This window comes from Dreissena polymorpha, chromosome 7 (assembly GCF_020536995.1).
Source record: "Dreissena polymorpha isolate Duluth1 chromosome 7, UMN_Dpol_1.0, whole genome shotgun sequence".
NCBI lineage: Eukaryota > Metazoa > Mollusca > Bivalvia > Myida > Dreissenidae > Dreissena > Dreissena polymorpha.
In genome coordinates, this window is record NC_068361.1 from 23,999,775 (window position 1) to 24,023,599 (window position 23,825).

The 23,825-nt window shown below is 34.8% G+C and overlaps 2 protein-coding genes across 2 annotated transcripts; one reads left to right on the forward strand and one right to left on the reverse strand.

Moving 5' to 3' along the window:
• Window positions 1–3,329: 3,329 nt before the first annotated feature.
• LOC127839538 (uncharacterized) lies at window positions 3,330–5,553 on the forward strand. Its single transcript, XM_052367930.1, has 5 exons — window positions 3,330–3,505; window positions 3,749–4,081; window positions 4,747–4,941; window positions 5,200–5,227; window positions 5,448–5,553. The coding sequence occupies exons 1-5, from the start codon at window positions 3,460–3,462 to the stop codon at window positions 5,551–5,553; spliced, it is 708 nt and encodes a 235-aa protein (XP_052223890.1). The 5' UTR covers window positions 3,330–3,459.
• Window positions 5,554–7,704: 2,151 nt separating this feature from the next.
• LOC127839539 (uncharacterized) lies at window positions 7,705–20,963 on the reverse strand. Its single transcript, XM_052367931.1, has 9 exons — window positions 20,785–20,963; window positions 18,175–18,397; window positions 15,651–15,867; window positions 14,518–14,696; window positions 13,876–14,033; window positions 13,133–13,191; window positions 11,738–11,866; window positions 10,309–10,409; window positions 7,705–8,580 (listed from the first exon to the last, which is right to left on the reverse strand). The coding sequence occupies exons 1-5, from the start codon at window positions 20,961–20,963 to the stop codon at window positions 13,878–13,880; spliced, it is 954 nt and encodes a 317-aa protein (XP_052223891.1). The 3' UTR covers window positions 7,705–8,580; window positions 10,309–10,409; window positions 11,738–11,866; window positions 13,133–13,191; window positions 13,876–13,877.
• Window positions 20,964–23,825: the final 2,862 nt, after the last annotated feature.

The window sequence follows — 23,825 nt, forward strand, 5'->3', positions numbered from 1 at the left end:
GTATGTCACTTAACTGTACACTTAAATCATTCGTTAACCAGGGTCATAGTTGAATAAACACGTTTGTACTAATCGAGCAGTCCATGGAACACTTTACTATAGGTTTTTGTAAGAACCTGAATAGCGATAGAATATTCTAATAAGGGAATTCATTTTTTGTTCAATGGTATTTGACAAACAAGGAGGTAAACATCAAAATCACAAAATGTGTTTAGCGTGGGTTGCGTGTGTGTATAATACATATCTTCATATTTAAGGTGTACAAAACACTTAATATGATGCTGTGAAAACAACGTGCAATTTTGAATCTCTGTTTTTTTAAAAGATAATTTGCGTATATTTACCTGTTAAACATTGCAATTTGTATTGATAGTTTACATTTTAATTTGTTAGTACATAATAGAATTGCTTACTTTGATTTAAAACAGGTTATTATTGAATTATTTAGACAATACTCCCCTAATAAAGTAATATTGCATAAGAAATAATAGCACTTTAATTTTACAGTCGACTGTGAAAACTGATTTGAACATATTATGTGAATATCCGCGGCGCAGACCACACTCTCGAGTAAGATTGAAGGAGGAATCCAAAACATGTCATTGAATATCAATCGTTTGACCCAAAATGCAAGTTTTGAATTCGCGTTTATTGCAGAACTCGGACTCTGGATGAAAATCAAAATATGATAACACCTTTAGAAATAAAGTAAACAAACAAGGTTTATACATACTTTTGGACTTTTGTCCAAATAAATAAATAATTATTTATTCAATTATTGCTTTGGTTTGACGACAATGACTGTATATATGTCACACTGCAATATTTGGATCAGCATGTGCTCGGAAAAAATAGATTGACGACTTATATTAATTTACAGGTGTGTTTTTTCTACCAAGAAGAAAAAAATCTCTATTTGAGGATTTGAGAATAAAAATGGATGAAAATAAATTGTGAAGTTGGTTCACATATTATAAGAAAAACTGATAACAGGTCTTACAAAATGTTATTGTAAATTATATCGGGCGTGTATGGGGTGTTCAGGGTAGAGATGTTTTTGTGTTTCTTGGTTTAGCACCCTCGAGAGGAGGGGCACAGCTGGTTCTCACCAGACATTTAAATTTTCAAATTCTGGTACCGGGATCTTGACCCAACCACATCCTAGTAACCGCTTCTACTGGCGGGCAAAACGAAATGAGGGGGCTGACACGACCAGGTCGTAAGTTTGCGGCCCCGAACATCGTAGACAATGACATAGACACCAACAACATCAACGATGTCCTGCTGCCATCGGCCGAAGACGTTCTTGGGAAAGAACCAGCCATGGGTAACCGCCAAGATAATTGACCTCTGCAATAGGATAAGAAAGCTGAGGCATGGACAGCACACCAGCCAGGAGTCTAGGACGGAATTCCAGAAAGCAAACACTGGGGTCAGGAAGAAGATGAAAGAGGCCAAGGAGGTGTGGATTCAGAAGCAATCTATCGACAATGACACAGAGCTGACCACATGCAGCTTTTAAAGGCCTATCGCACCCTCAAGACCCTCACAAAGACCAGTCAGCCAAAGACCAGTGTTATTACCGACGCTAATTATGGTGATGAGTGTAAGTATAATGACAATTCATGTAAGATGTGAGAAAATGCGTATTTGATACATATTTTTTGTTTTATTGTATATCAAGCATTCATTTCATTATTTTATGGGGAATATGCTATTTGATTATTTCTTTAAAAACTATTCGTTAGACTTATTGTGTAAGTTGGAGCGTATTATAATTTATAACATCAAGACGGAATTATCTTTCTAACTTTCACCAGGGTATGTACACGAATTATCATGCTTGATCCTCGCTTAACAGTTGACATAATGCCAAACATCAAATTATAAATATAAAGATTTTTATAAAGTTTTGAATCATTTGTAACGAAATGTCTTTTTATTATTTGCATTCGTCTGGTCTCGGTGGCGTTAGCGATATTGTGTCCGCTGTGTGATCACTAACTCGTGAACTGCAGTCTCGTCAAAGGATCTTAATTATGGAACACAGCCAGGGCCACTTCGGACGTTATATGATAAGATGCAAATCTCAATTTACTATTGTTGTAGAACAAAATAATGTATATGTCGTTTAGTTTACATAAACGTTTTAAATAAAGCTGGTGATATTTATAAAATGAAAGCTTTCCAAACTGTAGTGATGTATGAACAAACCGAGCTTAGGTTAATCATTTTAAAATCGGCTCAAGAGTTTTGTTGAAATAGGAGTCTGTTTTTAACCACAAGACATCTTAGATGAATCTTTTTACGCTAAACGTAAACTAAGCTTTTGAACATATATATATATATATATATATATATATATATATATATATATATATATATATATATATATATATATATAGTGCATTTTAGCATTTTAATAATTATTCGTAATTTGTTAAAGAAAACTGTATTTCATATAAAGTTAAAAAGAATGAAAATTATTTTACAAATGTTATATAAAAATACAAAATAAAAATTGTCCTTTCACGAAATATTGAGTCTTCGACGTCATGGGTAGCAATAGACTATTGTCTTTGCAATTCGACACAGATTGCCTAATATAGAACCAGATTTTCCATTATATATGTTACCCACAATACGAAGAATTATATCGTTTCCAACTCTTAATTTGTTATCTGTTTTCAAATGACTATGTTTAATATGTTTTTTTTCTAATATTTTTAATCATAATTGCTTTATATGTTTTTAAATCTATAACACAATGAAACACTCAATTTGTCAATCTGTAAACATATATCCCGATATCATGTGTCATATATCAAAACATAATGTACAATGTGGATAATTTATTGAGTCCATGAGACAAATCGCTTTGTAGTGTAAAGATTATATTCTGTTAAAAATATGTAACATTGCCATTTTGAGAATACAATATAAACACACGATTAATGACCAGTTATAGGGATTTTTACATTTTTAATCCTGTAAATCATTATTCATCGTAAATGGAAAACGGGAAACAAATGTACTTATAAGTAGCTAAAGTTCTATTAGTCTGAATATCAGCTCCTCTTTGATTCAATGAAATGAAATATTAAGAACGTCGCAAGCTATTGTCTAGTATTAATCATGTGTAATAATTTCCGTATGAAGACAAATCGCCTTAGAAATCACAATATAAGTTATTGGAGGTTCAAACCGGTTGAATGACGCGTCGAACTTTCGTTCTGTTTTAATTTATCCTATTGTTCCAGCGACAATGCGGAAAAATATATCGTTTGATAATGTTATCTGTAACTCTCAACACTGTTAAAGAAGTCAAACATGCGTTAGTGTTTCATTAGATAACCACTTAATTTGTGTATTCGCTTACACTACATGCGAGTTTATGTTCGACGAAATAACAGACGGAAAAGAGTTAGGAACAGAGACTCGCATTTCAAAATTTGAAAAATGTATGGTATCGTCGTGTTTGCTACTAGTTTGTGCTTAATAGCATGTAAGTTTGTTTCGAGTTTTAAATGTTTTTGTTTAAAATTACATTAATATGTTTTTTTAATAAACGAATTTTATTCACGAATCAGGTGATATTCGAAAATCGCTTTAAAAATAATGTACGTTTTAGAACGTAATTAGATTGTTATATTTTTAGTACTATTGAACATTTGAAGATTTGTAGTTCATGTTTGTTTTACATATCAAATTATTAATGTTAATAAGCGTGTATAACCGTATGTTTCAGGCGCACTCAACGTGCAACTGTCAGTAAATGTGCCCTCTGCAGACGTACAACTGTCCTGCTACTGGGAAGGTGATACAAAGGTGGTAGCATTTTTGAGAAAGAATAAAATATCTGATAAATTTCGAACCGAATTTGAGGTAATGTATAAAACTTACAAATGTACAGTTCGTCAACCATATGCTTACAACGTTCAATGCAAGTGCGTAATCGACGGGAGTGTACATTGTAACTTGATCGACCTCAGTGTTGGCCTTGATGACAGTCAGTGGAGATGCGCAATCGCAGCTGAAGGAACGTTTAATCACAGCAATGATGTTACCATACGCGCTAATGGTATGTGCCTACTGGCAAGCATAATCTATGAATGCTTTGAATTTTAGAATACAATATACATGTACTTCATTGCAAGTGACAATATGAGTGGGAAAGAAATGATTACAGAACCAGGTATGGTTTGTTCTAAGTAGTTCTACGTTTTAAAACATTGTGTGGGGTTTAACAAAATCAAACTCGCCTTTTCGCGTATTTAAAACCGCGTGAATATTTTCTTTTGATAGTTATTTTACAATTTGACCTAAAGGTTATTTCAATATAGTGGGCTGAATAAACGTATTAAGTATTACACAATTTTTAATCAAAATTGTTCCAGTAGCAATTATCCTTACCATAAAGTCGATTTGATCGTTTGCACACAAAAATAGTAAACGATATTACGCTGCGCAAAGGAACGTGGAATCAGCAACACATATGCATACAAAGCTATTTGCTGTTCACAATATATGTTTACTAACATAAATAACTTCGAAACATAAAAAAGCAATACATCTATTATAATAGCATTGCAAAACGTTTTGTTAACAAATAATTCATTTGAAACTGCATTCGCGAGGACTCAAATCAGAGATTGTTATAACATTAACAAAGTACTTAGATCCTGATATACTATTTAAACATGCTGTTCACAATACATGTTTATTTTATCGGAACATTTTTTTCAGCAATTAGTGTGTCAACCTTTTCGTCGGCTGACTCATGTCAATGTAAACCGGACTATGGGCTTGCTGATTCAAATGAGAAAACAACATGCCCTGCTATTGTTGTAACATTGGCTTGTGGGAACATAATCCTTGGCGCCAGTATTCTTGTGCTGTTGTTCAAGACACATTTGACAGTCTGTCTTCGACGTGCTTTTGGTAGGAGTTGTACTTTTGTCATACGGTCATAGTTCAGTATGATTCAAGTTTTAATTTTTCAAAATTTGCTTAAATATTAAATAACATAAAAGAAATTATATTACGAGAAACGAACATAGTGTCTATTGTTTTCCAAACAGCATACAGATAAATATTTTATATTTATAAAACATTTAATAGGTCTTATCGCTGATGGATATGGTGTTAAATGACGTTTCTGCTACATACGTTTTACACTATTCAGAATTATGATTACAGGAAATGAAACAGATTCGTCAGCAAACAGGTAAGAGGCTAAAATGGTGGGCAATTATTAAAGAAACGTATTTAAGTTCCAAAAATATAAAGTTGTAAAGATACTATTTAGTAAAACTTAAAATTCTATTATTGTACGAAACTGACAATGGGTTTACTATTTCGACGTATCTGTCGTTTATTATCGTGTGTCATGTAACTCTCAATATATATAACAAAACATCTCACACCATTGCTTTTGGTATTTGCAGACAAGAAGCTTCAGTCATTGAGAACAATGCAGCTTCAGCCATTGAGGACACGTACTTGACAGTCAATGACAACGAAACCACAATGGTGGAAACGTTCTGCACTTAACACGTGACTGCTCTCGCGAAATATCGTGACTGCACTTGCCACAAGTCGTGACTGTTGATGACTGTGTCGTTGGATGACTAAACATATTTATGTTTTGAAATGTAATGACTGAACGATACTTTCAGTATCGAGCTATCAGTATTACATCAGAAGTGCGAGTGTGTGTGCTACAAAAGCAGGTTGCTGAAAAAATGCTACTGTTGAATATGGCTTTATAAAATAGTCCTGATCTTAATCAGTTACCACAGACAACGTGAAATCAATATCTAAGAACCTTGTTTTAAAATCGAGGTCGATGCCAATTTCTACCGCATTCATGTTCTTACATGAGGTAACAATTATCGTGTCACTTTGTTTACGAACTTTTAACCCCACTTGCGACTGTCTCTCCCAAATGGGTTAACGGTAAAAGAATGTCGTCACAAGAAGAATAAGTACAGATATGGGTTGTTTGTTTGTTTCCTGTCCTAATACAATGCAAACCAATTGAAATTATTGAGTTACACTTGTCATATAAGGTTAGCACTCAAACATTAATAAAATAACAAGACAACTTTACATTTGGTTTCCGAACGAGCACTTGCGATGTGCCCCCCATTTGATTACATAATGAAATTTATCATGGTAATCATTTGTGAAACGATAAATTAAAGTCACTCCACGCATAAGGAAGTTAAATATTTAAATATATGATGCTATGTCGCTTATTCTGTTTGATCAAAGACGAGATGTGGTTGAAACTTGAGTTTCCATTAGTTGTGCATCAAAATGTTACAATTGTGTTGCCGTGGTTTCCATTGAAAAGACAACGGCAATAATATTGACATGAATTCCCGTGCATTCCGATGAAATTTGAATTGTGACGGTATTGGGTAAAATGTATATACATATAAAAGTTTCTTGAATAACTCCAGCCAAACTCCTTAAAACCGGTTTAAACCCCAACGCTCTTCATGGAAGTTCCATCCCAGTGATCTCAGTTTTATTCATTTGTATGTGTTGTCTATTACATGTGTTGTGTATGTAATTGGTTCCTTGCCATAGATAAAGGACAACATGCTCTAAGATTTCTCTCCTGTGTATATATTGACGTGGATATGACATAAAACGTATTGGTAGTATACTTTACATTTGAACTTAAGGCTTGGCCTTATATCTAAGCTGGAAACAATATCTTGTGGCGCTGATCCTTTGTACCAAGGGATGCCTGAATCCCTACATGTCTAAAGACATTCTATACAGGACACAAACTATTCACAAATAGTATACCTCACATAAATTTGTTTCTTCTTTGGGTATATAAACTTCACAGGGCCGTTATTTTGAATAGTGCCCTGTAAAGATGCACGCGCATCTAGTCAGCGGGCGCTATAACGTAATAGCGCCCGCTGACTAGATGCACACGCATCTAATAGTGCCCGCTAGAATGTTAGATATGTGTAACATTTATGCAAATTTTACATCGCAAAGATTTTTCTTTATATACTTAGGGTAAACGCACGATACGTTTGGCAGGTGTGTGTTTTTTTTATATTATTAATCACATCTTAAAAAAGACAAAAATTAAATGCTATATTTGGGATCAATGTTTTGCAACATGTTGTTTGTGATATAAGCAGTTATCTGATTATAAAATGTACCTACATATGTGAAATGCTTTACAATAAAAATGAATTTTGTATAAAGAAGCGAATTTTTCCGTGTCCAACTTTTGCAGGAAGACAACCCGCGCACAACAATAATACGGTACATATTATTAATAGTAACCGATAAATATTGATGGCATTTAAATAGTGTTATTTATTTTTATTTATATTGACATTTATTTGCCCAAAAATGTTCGGTATAATATAAGAAATAGAAAACCTCACTTCAGGCCCATATACTATTTGGGGCTGCCTGGCTGGTCACTATTGTGCCATAGGGCCCTCAGTGTGGTTTTCTATTTCTTAAATGGTCAACGTTAAATGTGACTAAAGCATTTAATTTCAATGGTGACCTTGTTATTCAACCTAGGGAAAGGCATATTATTATCAAAACATCAACTAAGAGTGTTGTCCTTGTTGCCCTTGAACAAAGGAGGCTTGTTTTATCTAATATGTAATGTGGGCTAAAAACACTCATCAATTACATTAAATAAACACACTTAAATCATTGTACATTTTATTAATAAAATTATATGACCTTAAGAATCAAACTTAAAACTTATTATGTTAAGAAACCTCGTTTATGCAACTAAAACCACAGAGAAAATAAAACATTATTGAAGGCGTGAAATGATGAGAACACTATTGATCTTCAAAAACAAAAAACACAGACAAATATCATAGATTTCAAAATAATACACGTATGTTACACATTTTGAACTTGACAACCAGTATAGCTTGTATTGGTGTGGTCAATCAAACACCATTAAAACAGGACATAACAATTTTAAAATTTACATCGATTCATGAATAATGTACACGTTTTATGAAGAAAATAGCTGTTGTAAACTTGCACAAATATTTGATGCATACATAAATTCCCTGAATTTCATTAAGCAAGTCCATTACTTGTGTAATTGTAAGATGTTAAGTAATGTGATATTTACAAGTAGCACTCATTAAAAAACTAGAAATTTGTACTAATTAGTGTCTTCAATTCAACTGGCTTTGGAACACAAAGTGTTTATACAAAGAATTAACTCCCAAGTTTGCATTCAATTTATCATAAATTGTCGTATCATCTTTTTCCGTCTTAAGAACATGTGAAAACTGTTCACAAACTCGTTCAAAGTGGGATCCTTTCCAGAACACCTTTCCACACTGCTGACAACAGAAAAACTTTTCCACTTTGTCAAACATACTGGTAGGCACAGTTTCTGTTTGAACTGAGGCAGAGTTTGACAGGATAGTGGCAGTGCACCAGTCTATGTTGTACTCAATGAACATGGACACCATCTCCTCAGAGCAATCATTAGACTGGCTACCCACTCCATATGTTTAGGAGCTTTCTGGGCCACCATTCAGCCCTAGTTCAGATGAACTGAAACAAGTGAGAAATGTCTTATTAAAAATGAAATCTGTATATCCTTTTTTTCTTACTCCATGCCAAATTTAATTTTAAATGCTGCATAAGGTAGCAAGTTTAACATATCAAGCTATCAGCAAAAGTGACAGATACTCCAAATAATGCACTTTGTCGATGAATGGGTAAATTGTGTGAAAATGAATTATTATTGAAAGGGCAAAAACTCTCAAAACTAAACAAATGCGTATGACCACCCTGTAAAGATACAGAATGAAAGGTTTCATCAAATGTGATTCATTAATTCCCGTGACCTGACGCCAAAATGATACATTAAGACGAAAATATCATTTTACACATTTTACAAAATGCAACAACTTTACAATATATATATATATATATATATATATATATATATATATATATATATATATATATATATATATATATATATATATATATATGTCAACTCAATAGGGATATTGCATATGAAATGTCATACAATTTACTTAATTATAGTGTCTGATAAGTTCAATAACTCACAAAATCAATGGAGCAGAACATCCTGATTTTATAAATATGTTCACCCTTTCATAAAAAAATCTGGTAATTAGTTGCTTAGATCTTGTGCAGAAACAAACAAGAGCTGTATTTTTGACACACAATGCCCCCGTACTGCGCTTTAAAGCCGTACGGCAGCTATTTTAGAAACAAGGTTATATTTTTAATGTAAAGGTCACAGTGACCTTGACCTTTGACCTAATCACCTCAAACCATAATTGATTGTAGATCTTAATGAGATGCATGCACATTTGAATTTTAAAGAACATAGAACTAAGAGTTTTTATTTTATGAGCAAGGTTAATAGTTTTGGGAGAGACATACACATACAATGACAGACAGACAGGCCAAAAACAATATACCCCCTGATCATTCGATCTGGGGGGATAAAAATCGTTTGGACATATTTAAAATCAAAGGGCAATCAATCCCTAACAAATTATTTGACTGGAACAATCTGTTAGCGATGCCCATTTCCACCCTATAGAGATGATGCAAATCAAGTTTCCTCAAATTTGATCTTATGAATCTGAGAATTTCCACAAAAACTCCCCCAAAAATCACTTGGCCATAACGACCGGACAATAAAATCAGATCAAGTTTCATCAAAATCTTTCTGCTATTTTCTGAGATTTCGTACAGACAAAATGTTTAAGATGGACGGAAAGAATGAAAGATGGACATTGAGTAGGACCAAAACTATTATCTGAGAAACTCATTTCACACCGACAGAAAATCAACGCCATCAACAAAAGATTTCAAACAGACAGACAATGCATCAACTATATGCTACCCACTTTCAGGGAGCACAATAACAGTGATAAGGATAACAACCAACATTGTGTTATTTCAGTGTTTATCAAAATGCTGTATCAAAATACAAGTCGGTGACATAAACAGAAATAATGATGTTTTTATTTTATTTTAACACGCAATTGCATAATCTTAACAAAGGATTCAGTTTCAGAAGTTGAGCCTGAAATATGACTGTCCTTTATCTAGCAGGAAACAACAATTTGAACACATGATTTTAGGTCCTTCATGAATCCATTATATTATTCTCCTAAATAAGAACAGTCATGTATTCACAAAAGCTTTAACATTTTGAAATTAATCAGCATTCAGTAACAAGCACAATAATTACATATATTTTCTTGACCACCAGATGTAATAAATCCTCAGTACCTGTGCAATGCCTCCGAGTGGGTGATGATCTGCAGCTTCCTTTGAGACAGCAGTTTCATATCCTCAGATGGAATGGTAACATACACATTTCCATTGCAGATCTAAAGGAATGATATATCAGATGGAATGGTAACATACACATTTCCATTGCAGATCTAAAGGAATAATATATCAGATGGAATGGTAACATACACATTTCCATTGCAGATCTAAAGGAATGATATATCAGATGGAATGGTAACATACACATTTCCATTGCAGATCTAAAGGAATGATATATCAGATGGAATGGTAACATACATATTTCCATTGCAGATCTAAAGGAATGATATATCAGATTGAATGGTAACATACACATTTCTATTGCAGATATAAAGGAATGATATATCAGATGGAATGGTAACATACACATTTCCATTGCAGATCTAAAGGAATGATATATCAGATGGGATGGAATGGTAACATACACATTTCCATTGCAGATCTAAAGGAATGATATATCAGATGGAATGGTAACATACACATTTCCATTGCAGATCTAAAGTAATGATATATCAGATGGAATGGTAACATACACATTTCCATTGCAGATCAACAGGAATGATATATCAGATGGAATGGTAACATACACATTTCCATTGAAGATCTAGAGGAATGATATATCAGATGGAATGGTAACATACACATTTCCATTGCAGATCTAGAGGAAAGATATATCAGATGGAATGGTAACATACACATTTCCATTGCAGATCTAAAGGAATGATATATCAGATGGAATGGTAACATACACATTTCCATTGCATATCTAAAGGAATGATATATCAGTTGGAATGGTAACATACACATTTCCATTGCAGATCTAAAGGAATGATATATCAGATGGAATGGTAACATACACATTTCCATTGCAGATCTAAAGGAATGATATATGAGATGGAATGGTAACATACACATTTCCATTGCAGATCTAAAGGAATGATATATCAGATGGAATGGTAACATATACATCTCCATTGCATATCTAGTGGAATAATATATCACATGAAATGGTAACATACACATTTCCATTGCAGATCTAGAGGAAATGATATATCAGATGGAATGGTAACATACACATTTACATTGCAGATCAACAGGAATGATATATCAGGGTAGATATATATATTAGAAAAAGCCCACAATCCATGGCCCCTAAAAATGTAGATATATCAGCAAAATCTCCTATGCACATATAACAAAAAATAATGAAATATGGGCAAATGTGGTAAAAATGTAAATTTGCAATCTGTCGTGGGTCAATTAAGAAATTATCCGAATGCAATAAACCTTGATTTATAAACAATATTTCAAAACATAAAATTCATTACTTTATTTCAAAAAAGAAGTGAGATAAACATTAATAGAACATGCATCAAGTTTCACCAACCTGGCATCTGCTGAAGATGTCCGACTGTCTGACCTGCACGTTGAAATGGTTGAGCACTTCCACCATCTGGTCTTTGGCCTTGTCACACATGACATTGTAACACATGTCTGGACCTACATTGGCTGCTATCTACAATATAAACTTGTCGCACATGACATTGTAGCACATGTCTGGACCTACATTGGCTGCTATCTACAATATAAACTGAATGTACTGTCATTATGTCTAGGCCTTCATCGACTGATAATGTCTGGACCAACAATATCTGCTATTGTGACTACAAACATGAGCTTATATTTACTATATCCTTTTATCAGTATAAAGTAAAAAAAAGTATAAGAAAAAAAATCATGGCAAATTAAAATGTGTTTATTGCTGATTGTCTAAAATAAAACACTCATGCCCCCCAAATGGGCTGTCAGTTGTAGTGGCAGTTATTGTGTGAATACGAGTATGTTTGGCAATTAAAAGAAGAATCGATTCGAATCACTGTGAGCTTGAACTTTGACCTAGTGACCTGAAAATCAATAGGGGTCATCTGCCAGTCATGACCAATAGTCCCTATGAACTTTCCCGATCACAGGCTTAAGCGTTCTTGAGTTATCATCTGTAAACCATTTTACTGTTTCAAGTCACTGTGACCTTGAACTTTGGCCTAGTGACCTGAAAGTCAATACGGGTCATCTGCCGGTCATGACCAATGTCCCTATTAACTTTCCTGATAGCAGGCATAAGCGTCCCTATGAACTTTCCTGATCCTAGTCCTAATCATTCGTGAGTTATCATCCGGAACATTTTATACTGTTTCAAGTCACTGTGACCTTGACCTTTGACCTAGAGTCCTGAAAATCAGTAGGTGTCATCTGTCGGTCATGACCAATGTCCCCATGATCTTTCCTGATCCCAGGCTTAAGCGTTTTTAAGTTATCATCCGGAAACCTTTAACTGTTTCGAGACAATGTGACCCCATTTTACTGTTTCGAGTCACTGTGACCTTGACCTTTGACCTAGTAACCTGAAAATCAATAGGGGTCATCTGCCAGTCATGATCAATGTACCTATGAACTTTCCTGATCCCAGGACTAAGAATTCTTGAGTTATCATCCGGAAACCATTTGGTGGACGGACCGACCGACCGACCGACGGACCGACATGTGCAAAAATGACAACAGATAATGTCCAACTATGACCAATTGTCAAATTGGAATGGTACTAAAATCCAATGCTTAAAATGTATCAGGGGTATATGCAATTTTATTGTTGACATGTTATTTGCATACATGCCCTAAAGATGTTTTCTGGATGCTCAATTTCCACACAATTATCAATATTCTTATTACATTTTCCGTAATCAGCATATTCATGTTATAAAAAATTCAAATGTATTTTGCTCACAAGTCTTAACATGTGATAGGGAAGGCTACTTGGACGACCCTGTTCTCACGGTGACTGACCTGCAACAAGCACAGTATTGTTGGAACTGTACCTATTGAAACTACTTGACATAGAAATTATAGCAGTGAGTGCGTAATTTATTTCATATCACAGTGCATTGGATTTTGTAAGGAATAGGGCCTTTGGAATTCTAACCATAAACAAGGGACAAAATTGTCACAAAACCAAATGATTATACAATCTCACAATGATTGACATAGTTATGGCCCAGACAAGCTCATTTATGGCCATTTTTGACCTTTGAAATCAAAGTGTGACCTTGGAGATATTGACGTAATTCTTTCGCGTGACACACCGTCCAATGGTGGTGAAGAAATGTGCCAAATGAGTTTAAAATCTCACAATGAATTACAAAGTAATGGCCCGCACAAGCTTGTTCCGCCCGGCAGCCAGCCCACCAGCCCGCCCGCCGACATTCACCAATGTAATAACCAGTTTTTTCCGTCGGGAAACCCGGTTAAATATAGAATGAAATGACAAAGAGTTTCTGATCTTTTATTTAACATGTTTTAACAGTAATATTCTGATAAATTAATAATGTTATAAACATTTTCTCATTGGATTTTGTTTATGTAATTTCCCCAAAATCAAGTCAACCAAATGATAAGCTTAAAACAAAGAGTAAAAATATTAAACATGTTATAAGAATATAAAAAGGATTCTACTTTTAAGATCACATGTACCTCTATGGCCTGAGAGTGTTCAACATATGGGTCCATGATGTGAACATCGACACCACAGCTGCGGAGCTGTCTGCCCAGGCCTTGAAGCATGGTATCCACGACAACCCGTAGATCCCCGGGGAACAGGGCTGACCGGGAAAGGGAATTGGCTTGGTGGGCTAGAGAGAGAGTGATGGGAAAATTGATGGTTAAGTGCAGTACTGTTGTATCTGATTGACATCCTTAAAGCTGGTAGAATTGTTTGGCAGTTAACCTAACGTTGAAACCTTTTTATTTAAGCTTGATTGCAGTGGAACCATAAGGCTTATATAAATGTTCTCGAGTCCATTTCCTGGGTAGAACCAGTACTTGGTGATTTTGGAGTGGAGATAGCATTTGATTCTTAAAACAAATTGAATATGTATTTAATTTTCAAAGTGTAAACCATTTCATGATTTATTAAAAATTGCTGCCCTGTGTTTGTAGAATCTATTCCATATTGTGATATTTGCATAATAAACATTTGAGATAATAAACATATTCATTTTTAATACACTTCAGTTTAAAAACTCTTTAGATAAAATATACCATCAAAATGCTCTTTCAAACAATGTTACACTAAACAATACAAGGGAAGCATTCCTAAACTTAGAAACATGTTACCAATTTTCTGGCAGGTTTCTGTCTATGGTCACCCCTCTGTTTCGCCCGTTTCTTCTCGTTATTGCTAGGTCTGAGCCACTTCTTGGAGATACTGGGCTCAAGGTCGATATCATCACCTTGATCTTGAGCCAGCTTGATCAGCACATCATACAACTCTAGTAGGACGTATGCATCTAGGGCTGGAAAATGAATAGGACTTAATATTCAATTGAGCCTATTCGATAACAGGGCTTTATGCATGTGTGTAGAGTGTTGTCCCAGAGTAGGCTATGCAGTCTGCACAGGCTAATAAATTATGACACTTTCCGCTTAAACTGCATTTTTTATTCAGAACAGACTTTTTTTTAAAGGAAAAAATATCATAAAAGCGGAAAGTGTTGTCCCTGATTAGTCTGTTCAGTCCACACAGGCTATCTGACCCGACACTTTACACGCATGCATTAAGCAACGTTTTCCTAAATCAAGGCTTAATTCTACAATTATTCATTTAAAGTTCTCAATGCTAGCTGCACTTCAAATGTTGATAATTTGCAAGTATTTCAAAGTTACCTCCCATGAGGCTGCATTATGCCTCCTACCTCCCATGAGGCTGCATTATGCGAGGACCCTTAATGTGTCCCAGAATAAACTACTTGACCAATATTCATATATCTTCAATTTACAGATATTTATAAGCTTTTACTGAATAATATTCAATTGTATCTTGTACCGTGGTGGGTAATCAGAGCACATGTGGGAAATCGCATCCGACCACCAACCAAACTCTCATGTCTCTGTTTGACAGTTAACATTACAACACAATATATGGTTATCTTGTCATACACTGTTTTATTGTCTTACTACTTATATGGGCCATGCTCTGTGAAAAGGGGGTTTAATGCATGTGCGTAAAGGGTTGTCCCAGATAAGCCTGTGCAGTCTAACTTTCCGCCTAAACTGCATTTTTATTCAGAAGAGATTTTTTTTAAAGGAAAAATATCATAAAATCGGAAGTTGTTGTCCCTGTTTAGCCTGTGCGGACTGCGCAGCCAATACTTTTTTATCTTTCACAGAAGTCTTAAACGCATTTTTAGTACAAACCATATGCATTAACATTGAAGGACACTCAATATAACAATTCTCAGTATACTCACCTGCATATTTCACTTGCTCAGTTTTCAATGGCCGGCGCTCCCAGTTGGACATCTGCTCAGACTTGTCTAGTGGTCGCCCCAGGCACCGCTTGACAACGTCACTGAGTCCCCTCTCATGCCCCTCCCCGTCCCCCTGACCCTCGGGCTCTGGTCTGTAGACCACGTCACTGGCATCGTTCTCTACTAGGAACACTGCTGGGGACTCCTTGAGCTTCAACTGATAGCAGGATTAAATACTGTAAATAATTATAACTATTCAGACATTAGTTTTTGTTGATTTTGTGGGTTGACTTATCCGCATATTTAACCCTTCACCACTTAGATAAGTTTTTTTAAGCATGTAAAGTCTATTAGAAAGTTACATTAAGGTAAAGACCTTTCTTACTAGATTCAAGTTTGTAAGGCTTCATTTCCAAACCGTAGATACTGATGATCAGCAAACAGCATAAAACCTGAACAGACTGCGAGTTACTGGTTTAATGCTGTTTGCACAAGTCCATTTTCATTTTGCCTATGAGAGGGAAAGGGTTAACACAAACACATCGGAAAATGACCAACACAATTCCTCTTTTTTTCAAAAAAACAACAACATAAATCCATGTATGTACATGTCCATAAAATTCATTCTTGAAAAACCACCAAACTCCATACCAACGAATATAAATGATTTTACAGTATCGTTCTGCATATTTTGTTCCAGGCCTTCTGTGTACAGTTTTTTAAAATTGTTTTTGATATCAAGATTATCTGTTTCTTAAATTATTTTGCGTAATGTTTTTTTATAACTTTTTTTCACATGTATGTGGTGGTGGGTGGAAATATGAAAATCACTCCTTTTACAATGTAAGATTATTTATTTAAACCTTTCAAACACTTCCTTTTAAAGAAATTTGTGTCTATTTGTGAGTGAGGTTTCTAAATACCTTCAGTCAAATCCAAAATAGGCAAATTTTTACAGGACAGTATGTCCTGTTATATGGGAAAAAATACAGGACCTCTTCTTTTTTTACAGGAACCTACTGGCGACAGAATATAAAAGTAAAATAACTTGGTATCATTGCTGGGATCAAGGTGTTTATGATATAAAATGATAAATAATTAAAAAGCTATTAATTTCAAGGTCACACATTTGTATCTGACGTTAAATAATAATGCACGCCATACATGGTACTGGTCTTGTTAAGTTAAAACATATTAAAAAAAATGTTGAACACATGGTAACAGTAAATATAAACGGGAATCGCTCATTTGTAATATCTTAACAACATTTTCCAAAACCAAAGTAGCTGATACTCGTTTACCTAAGCTGCGCTTAGCGTGCATGTCAGATATGAGTCTGGTCAAGACGGCCTAAACCGATGACGGCTTCAATAAATGACAACCAGCCTTTTTCACGCATGGACATTGAGAGCCAAGATAATAACGGTTCGAATGACAATGATCATTATTATACATTACTATTGCTATTACAACCACACAAATTGATATCTGTATCATTTAAATTTTCATAATCAGGTTTATGATTATCTTGTTAGGCGTCTAGGCCATCATGGATTTGGACTGTCATGACCCGCATTCGTAAGATGTATAAAAATGGACCAATCAGGTGCCCTCGGAAAAATCTGTCAGCAGAAAGAGCCTTGGTACGGAAAAGCACGTGTATAAAGACGCTATCGCTACTACTGCACCTCAAAAAACTTTCAGAGCCATGAACAAACCTATACAAACCAACAAATTCCTTCTCTTTTTTTTACCGGACAATCGGTCCTGTACATTTGACCGACAGGCCGGACCTTACAAAATTTTACAGGACATGACCGTGGGTCCGGCCATGTTTGGCTGAGACTGTACCTTATGCATGCGAGAAGGTTCCTTTGAATACCTCAATACCTTGACAAAGAATTAAAACACAATTATTTGTCTTTGTCTGAAACAGGACAAATGTTTGTTAAAAAAAAAATATGCGTATTGTCCATTGGAAGCTTCAATGGGAAATAATACTGATCTAATAAGCTTATGCTATTTTTTGCTATGCTCATGACTCATTAGGTAGTGCTTATCCTTTATGGTTCAAGATACCTTAGGCTACACTTATGATATCTTAAGCTATATGCGTATGATTTCTAATTCCATGCTTATGATCCCTTAATTTTTTGATTTACTGTAAAAGTATACAACAAAAACATTTTAATTCTAAGTTTTTCCTTACGTAATGTGAATTCAATATTTTCCCTAGCAATCAGAAGGTCCTAAATTCAATCCCCACTTAGGGAACATTCTTAAGATCTCACACATAAGCTCAAAGTACTGATTCTACCCAGGGAATGAACTAGAGAGCGTCTAAACAAGCTTTATTCTTTTGAATCAAGCCAATGCAATTAGTAAGTTAAACCTCAACTTGTTTGTAGTGAGAAAAGCGGGTCAATCAAATTAATCTTGATTGGCCACAAATGTAAAAAAAATGTTGGAAATTAAATGTTTACATTTCAAGCGTATCAGATGTAAATCTTTGAAATCAATCTACCTGGTGATAAGCTGCTTTAATTTCATCTTCTGTGAAGCAGAAACTGTCCCAATCCTCCGCGGACACACTGGCTGTTCCAGGAAAACCCCACGTTCCACTGCTGGCTGTTCCAGGTACCTCCAACGTAGACGCCATGGCAGTTCCAGACATCCCCCATGTTACACCAGTGGATGTTCCAGTTATCCCCACTGTTGGACTTTGGTGTTGCTGGGAGTCTGGGCGGCTGTGAAAATAAAGTGCACAGTCAGTTAAGTGTCGGATGGCCTATAAGGACAGTGATTGTTTTGCCCAAAATTACAGGCTGGTTCCCCATGGCAAACAAGTAATATTTATTCCCAAAACTCTTCCCCTCAAAAAACCAAACTTTTTACAATAATCTCAAAACCTGGTTTATTGTTTTATTATACAGAAATATAATGAATGCCATAGCACTTTATAATATAAATTTTAAAATGCAGTTAACTTGCTCTTATACACAATTGAAATACGGTTATTTAATCAAATACATTATGCTCCATTTTTCCCAATTTTATGGGGTATCAGATATTTTTCCCAAATTCAAAAGGCTTGTAGTGTAAAATACAAAGCAAAATAAAGTCACTAGATGAAACTTACATTAAGGCTGTTTTGAGGAAAGTGTCTTAAGTTTCACCATGCTTACCAAGATGTTAAGTCATAATTTTTAGAATGAATAAAAACAGCACTGCTAGTCATATCAACAGGCTAGTTCAAACCTACATATTATGTTTAACTTTTTTGTAAGAAACACAATGCCCCCTATTGCGCCGCTTTGAAGCCATAAATTTGACCTTTGATCTTGAAGGATGACTTTGACCTTTCACCACTCAAAACGTGCAGCTACATGATATACACATGCATGCCAAATATCAAGTTGCTATCTTCAATATTAAAAAAGTTATGACCAAACTTTAACGAAGGTTAAAGTTTTAGGAAAGACAAGAGATGTGTTTGTCAGAAACACAATACCCCCTAATGCGCCGCTTTTTCTTCTTTTTTTGACCTTTGACCTTGAAGGATGACCTTGACCTTGACCTTTCACCACTCAAAACGTGCAGCTCCATGAGGTACACATGCATGCCAAATATCAAGTTGCTATGTTCAATATTTCAAAAGTTATTGCACAACTTTACTTTACAGTAACAGTTTTGGGACAGAATTTTTTTACCTTTGACTTTGAAGGATGACCTTGACCTTGACCTTTCACCACTAAAAATGTGCAGCTCCATGAGATACACATGCATGCCAAATATCAAGTTGCTATGTTCAATATTTCAAAAGTTATTGCTAAACTTTACTGTACAGTTAAGTTTTGTGACAGAATGACAGACAGAAAGAAAGAAAGAAAGACAGGCCAAAAACAACATACCCCCGATCTATCGATACGGGGGCATACAAAATAAATAATATTTGATCTTTGACCTTGAAGGATGGCCTTGACCTTGACTTTTCACCGCTCAAAATGTGCAGCTCCATGACTTACGCATGCATGCTAAATATGAATTAAGCAAGGTTAAAGTTTTGGGACACACACATACAATGACTGACTGACACAATGACAGACAGACAGACAGACAGACAGACAGACAGACAGACAGACAGACAGACAGACAGACAGACAGACAGACAGACAGACAGACAGACAGACAGACAGACAGACAGGCCAAAACAATATACTTCCGATCTTTCGATCCGGGGGCATAAAAAATACACCTATACCAAAATAAATTATTAACTTATAATATCAATAAATACAGGCAACAAGTGCTGAATATGCATTAAGCACATTTTCTGAAGGAAAAAGACATGTGTTCGTCAGAAACACAATGCCCCCTATTGCGCCGCTTTGAAATATATTTTTTTTTCGACCTTCATGAGAACGCTGCTTTGAATTATTTTGTTGACCTCTGACCTTGAAGGATGACCTTGACCTTGAACTTCCACCACTCAAAATGTGCAGCTTCATGAAATACACATGCATGCCAAATATCAAGTTGCAATCTTCAATATTGCAAAAGTTATGGCCAACGTTAATGTTATTTTTCGGACGGACGGACAGACTGACATACTGACGGACAGTTCAACTGCTATATGCCACCCTACCGGGGGCATAAAAAATATGTAAATTGAGGTATTAAATGAAAGGTAAGACCAAACATAAAATTTATTTAAGACTATTTAAATTTTAAAGAATATGCATTAATTCTTAGACTGAAGTCAACAAATTTGATGAGAAATACTGACACTGATGGAATAGGTTGAACTTACAGACAGAACAGAAAAGTAGTTAACTTACTACAGTCAACTATTTTATACATGTACCGCCATTTTAAACAGGAATTAAAAATACAATAATTAAATAATATAAACAATAACAGGTAAGGGTGACATAGTTGATATGGTGTCTGTCTAGCTACCGGGTGTAATGGTTAGATCCCCACTTTGTGTTTTTCTATATTCCCAAAAGACACCAAGTATTGGTTTTACCCAGGAAATTGACTCTAGAGCGTTTAATTAAGCCTTTGGCTTTTTATATAATTGGGAATAAATAAATAGGTTTCAACTAATTAAATAAATAATTAGAAGAGAGACCTCTTAATTTTCTCCCTGGCACTTCTGACAGTGTGTGGTATCACAGAGTCATCTAGGCTGTAGCAATCCGCCCACTTCAAAGCCTCACTGACGTCATTATACAGGCATAGTTGCTCCACTAGATGCTCCTGGAAACAAACCCACACAAAATATGACTGTCCAGGACCTTTTCCTGCCATATGTATGAGTCAATTGAACTGACCCATTCCAAGGCAAAAGAGTAAACAAAATTCCCAATTTGAACCGAAAAAATACCACTAAAAATTAAAATAAAAAAGCGTCTTATGATTATTATACATCAATTTTATTTCATTTACATCTAGCAGATCATATAACTATAATTTATATGCATTTAGTTCTTATAATTTGAATTCTTAAAAAGATTTACATTAAATTCGTTTTTTGCGAATCAGTGGACCTGAAAACATTTGCTTTTTAACACAAACTCAGAAACAAATATTGCAAGCTTTTGTTTAATAAATATGTGATCATAAAAAGGCACCAGGGAAATCATTGCAGTGAGTGAATTTTTTTTCATAGATTTAATAGCTAGTCAGCCTTCTCAAAAAAGTATGTGAAATGTACGTTTTAAGTACGTTTTGCGTGTGTTAAATGTGGCGGTATTGGCACTGCGTTTTATGTGCGCTTTTTCTTACCGAGAGAGTTTTTAACAAAAACAAACAAACAAGAAAATGTGCACTTTTTGTGGATAAATGTGCGCTTTATGTGCGTTAAACGTGCGCTTTTTATAAGTGCGTTTTTACTGCCATTTATGTGTGTAAAATGTGCGCTTTATGTGCGTTAAACGTGCGCTTTTATAAGGGCGTTTTTTACTGCCATTTATGTGTGTAAAATGTGCGCTTTAAAGTATGTTAAATGTGCGCTTTTCTTGAGTTAAATGTGCGCTTTTATATTTTAAAAGAGCACATTTAACTCACTTAAAGCGCAGTAATAACCCACATAAAAGCGCACATGTGTGTTAAATGTGCGCTTTTATGTGCGTTAAATGTGCGTTAAACGTGCGCTTTTTATAAGTGCTTTTTTTACTGCCATTTATGTGTGTAAAATGTGCGCTTTAAAGTGGGTTAAATGTGCGCTTTTCGCGAGTTTAATGTGCGCTTTTTATTTAAAAAGCGCACATTTAACTCAATTTAAGCGCAGTTATAACCCACATAAAAGCGCACATGTGTATTAAATGTGCGCTTTTATGTGCGTTAAACGTGCGCTTTTCGCGAGTTAAATGTGCGCTTTTTCATTTACAAAGCGCACATTTAACTCACTTTAAGCGCAGTTATAACCCACATAAAAGCGCACATGTGTGTAAAATGTGCGCTTTTAAGTGGGTTAAAACTGCGCTTTTCAGCGAGTTAAATGTGCGCTTTTTTATTTAAAAAAGCGCACATCTAACTCACGTTAAGCGCAGTTATAACCCACACAAAACGCACAATTTACGCACATGAATGGCAGTAAAAAACGCACTCACAAAAAGCCCACATGTGCGTTAAAGGTGCGTCTTTTGACTTAACAGTTGATTTAATTATATGCTGTTAAAAGTTCTTTTTAATTCAGATATGCAATAAAAACCAATAATTATATTAACATATATATTTGTGTATTTTAATAATTACAAGATAATTCAATTTTATACTTTAATGTACACCAACATTTTTTTACATACATGAGTAATTAAATATCAATGGCAATTTGATGAAATAAATATAAACATAATTTGATTATAAATGAACAAAAAATAATAGCATACTATAATAACATGTACAGTATATACACACGAACAACAATATACATAAGAAAGATGCATATCAATCAAGGCCTGTCAGCATTTCTTTGAGGCGGCGGAGTGCAGCTCTCATCTTTCTCTCCACGTCTGCCACCAGCCGGTCAAACTTCTTTGCAACTATTATACTGTCATGGCCTTTGCGCGATGCGTCTCATGCATGGTCTCATTTGATCAGGTCCTGAAAGATATTTTATAGTGTTTAATATTGCTGTTATGGTAATCTCGTTGCTATAAAAATTATCAATTTAAATCAAAACTAGTTTGTTTGCTTGTTGTTTCTGGTTGTTTATTTTGCAATTTTAATCCTCTGATCACATGTGACTTAACGCTTTTCATAAATAAATACGTTTGATAGAAAATACTGAAAATGTACCAAGATACGTGGTCTCATTTTGCTGTGTGGACTGGTCGGAAGTGTGACACTTTAAAATGCAATAACCAGTACTCTGTATAGTTTTACCTCTAAACAAATCCAGCTTTTCTTGGTCAAGGAGAGGGCGCGGTTTTCCCACTCCTGTTCTCCTCATGTCGGCCAGCTTGTGCAGGGTAAAACCTGGTATTCAAGTCCATACATCAGGTAGTCTCCCTTTTGCTCCCTTTTTTGGCAGGCGATGCGATGATGCACATTCTTTCCAAAGGATCTTCTGATCAATGTAAATTTCGAGGTCACCATGGGGTTTAACCTTTAAATTTAAAAGTTCTCATTTAATATGGGGGAAAAAATCTGTTTATTAATGACCAAAAATAGGTATAAATAACTTTAAGATGACAATAACCATAAAATACAGCCATAATAATTCAAATGGTGTTGTTTTTCCTTAAAATTGCATTACATTTACTCATCCATTTACATTTTCCAGGGACAATACATAAATATGATAATGATCATAATTAATTCAATAAACTAAATAAAAAAGGGATGCAGAATTGAAAATTTAAACCTGTTACAACAGACCGTTCTTCAGTATTCCAAAAATACAGGCAGTTGTTGAACTAGACCATATCACTTTATATGTCTTTAACCACCCACTTTTAATCTCCTTTGCAACAAACTTATTGTTGATTTACACATTGTAGTAAATACACATTTTTTCATCACACAATACTTCATGCTGAAAGTATTTCAAGACATTTACACTAGAATAATAAGTCTTAATGTTGTTCACTTGATACATGTACCTCAAATCTAGCTTAATAACTTCCTATGTGTGGTTCTCAAATAGATGGTGCCTGAAAAAATCAA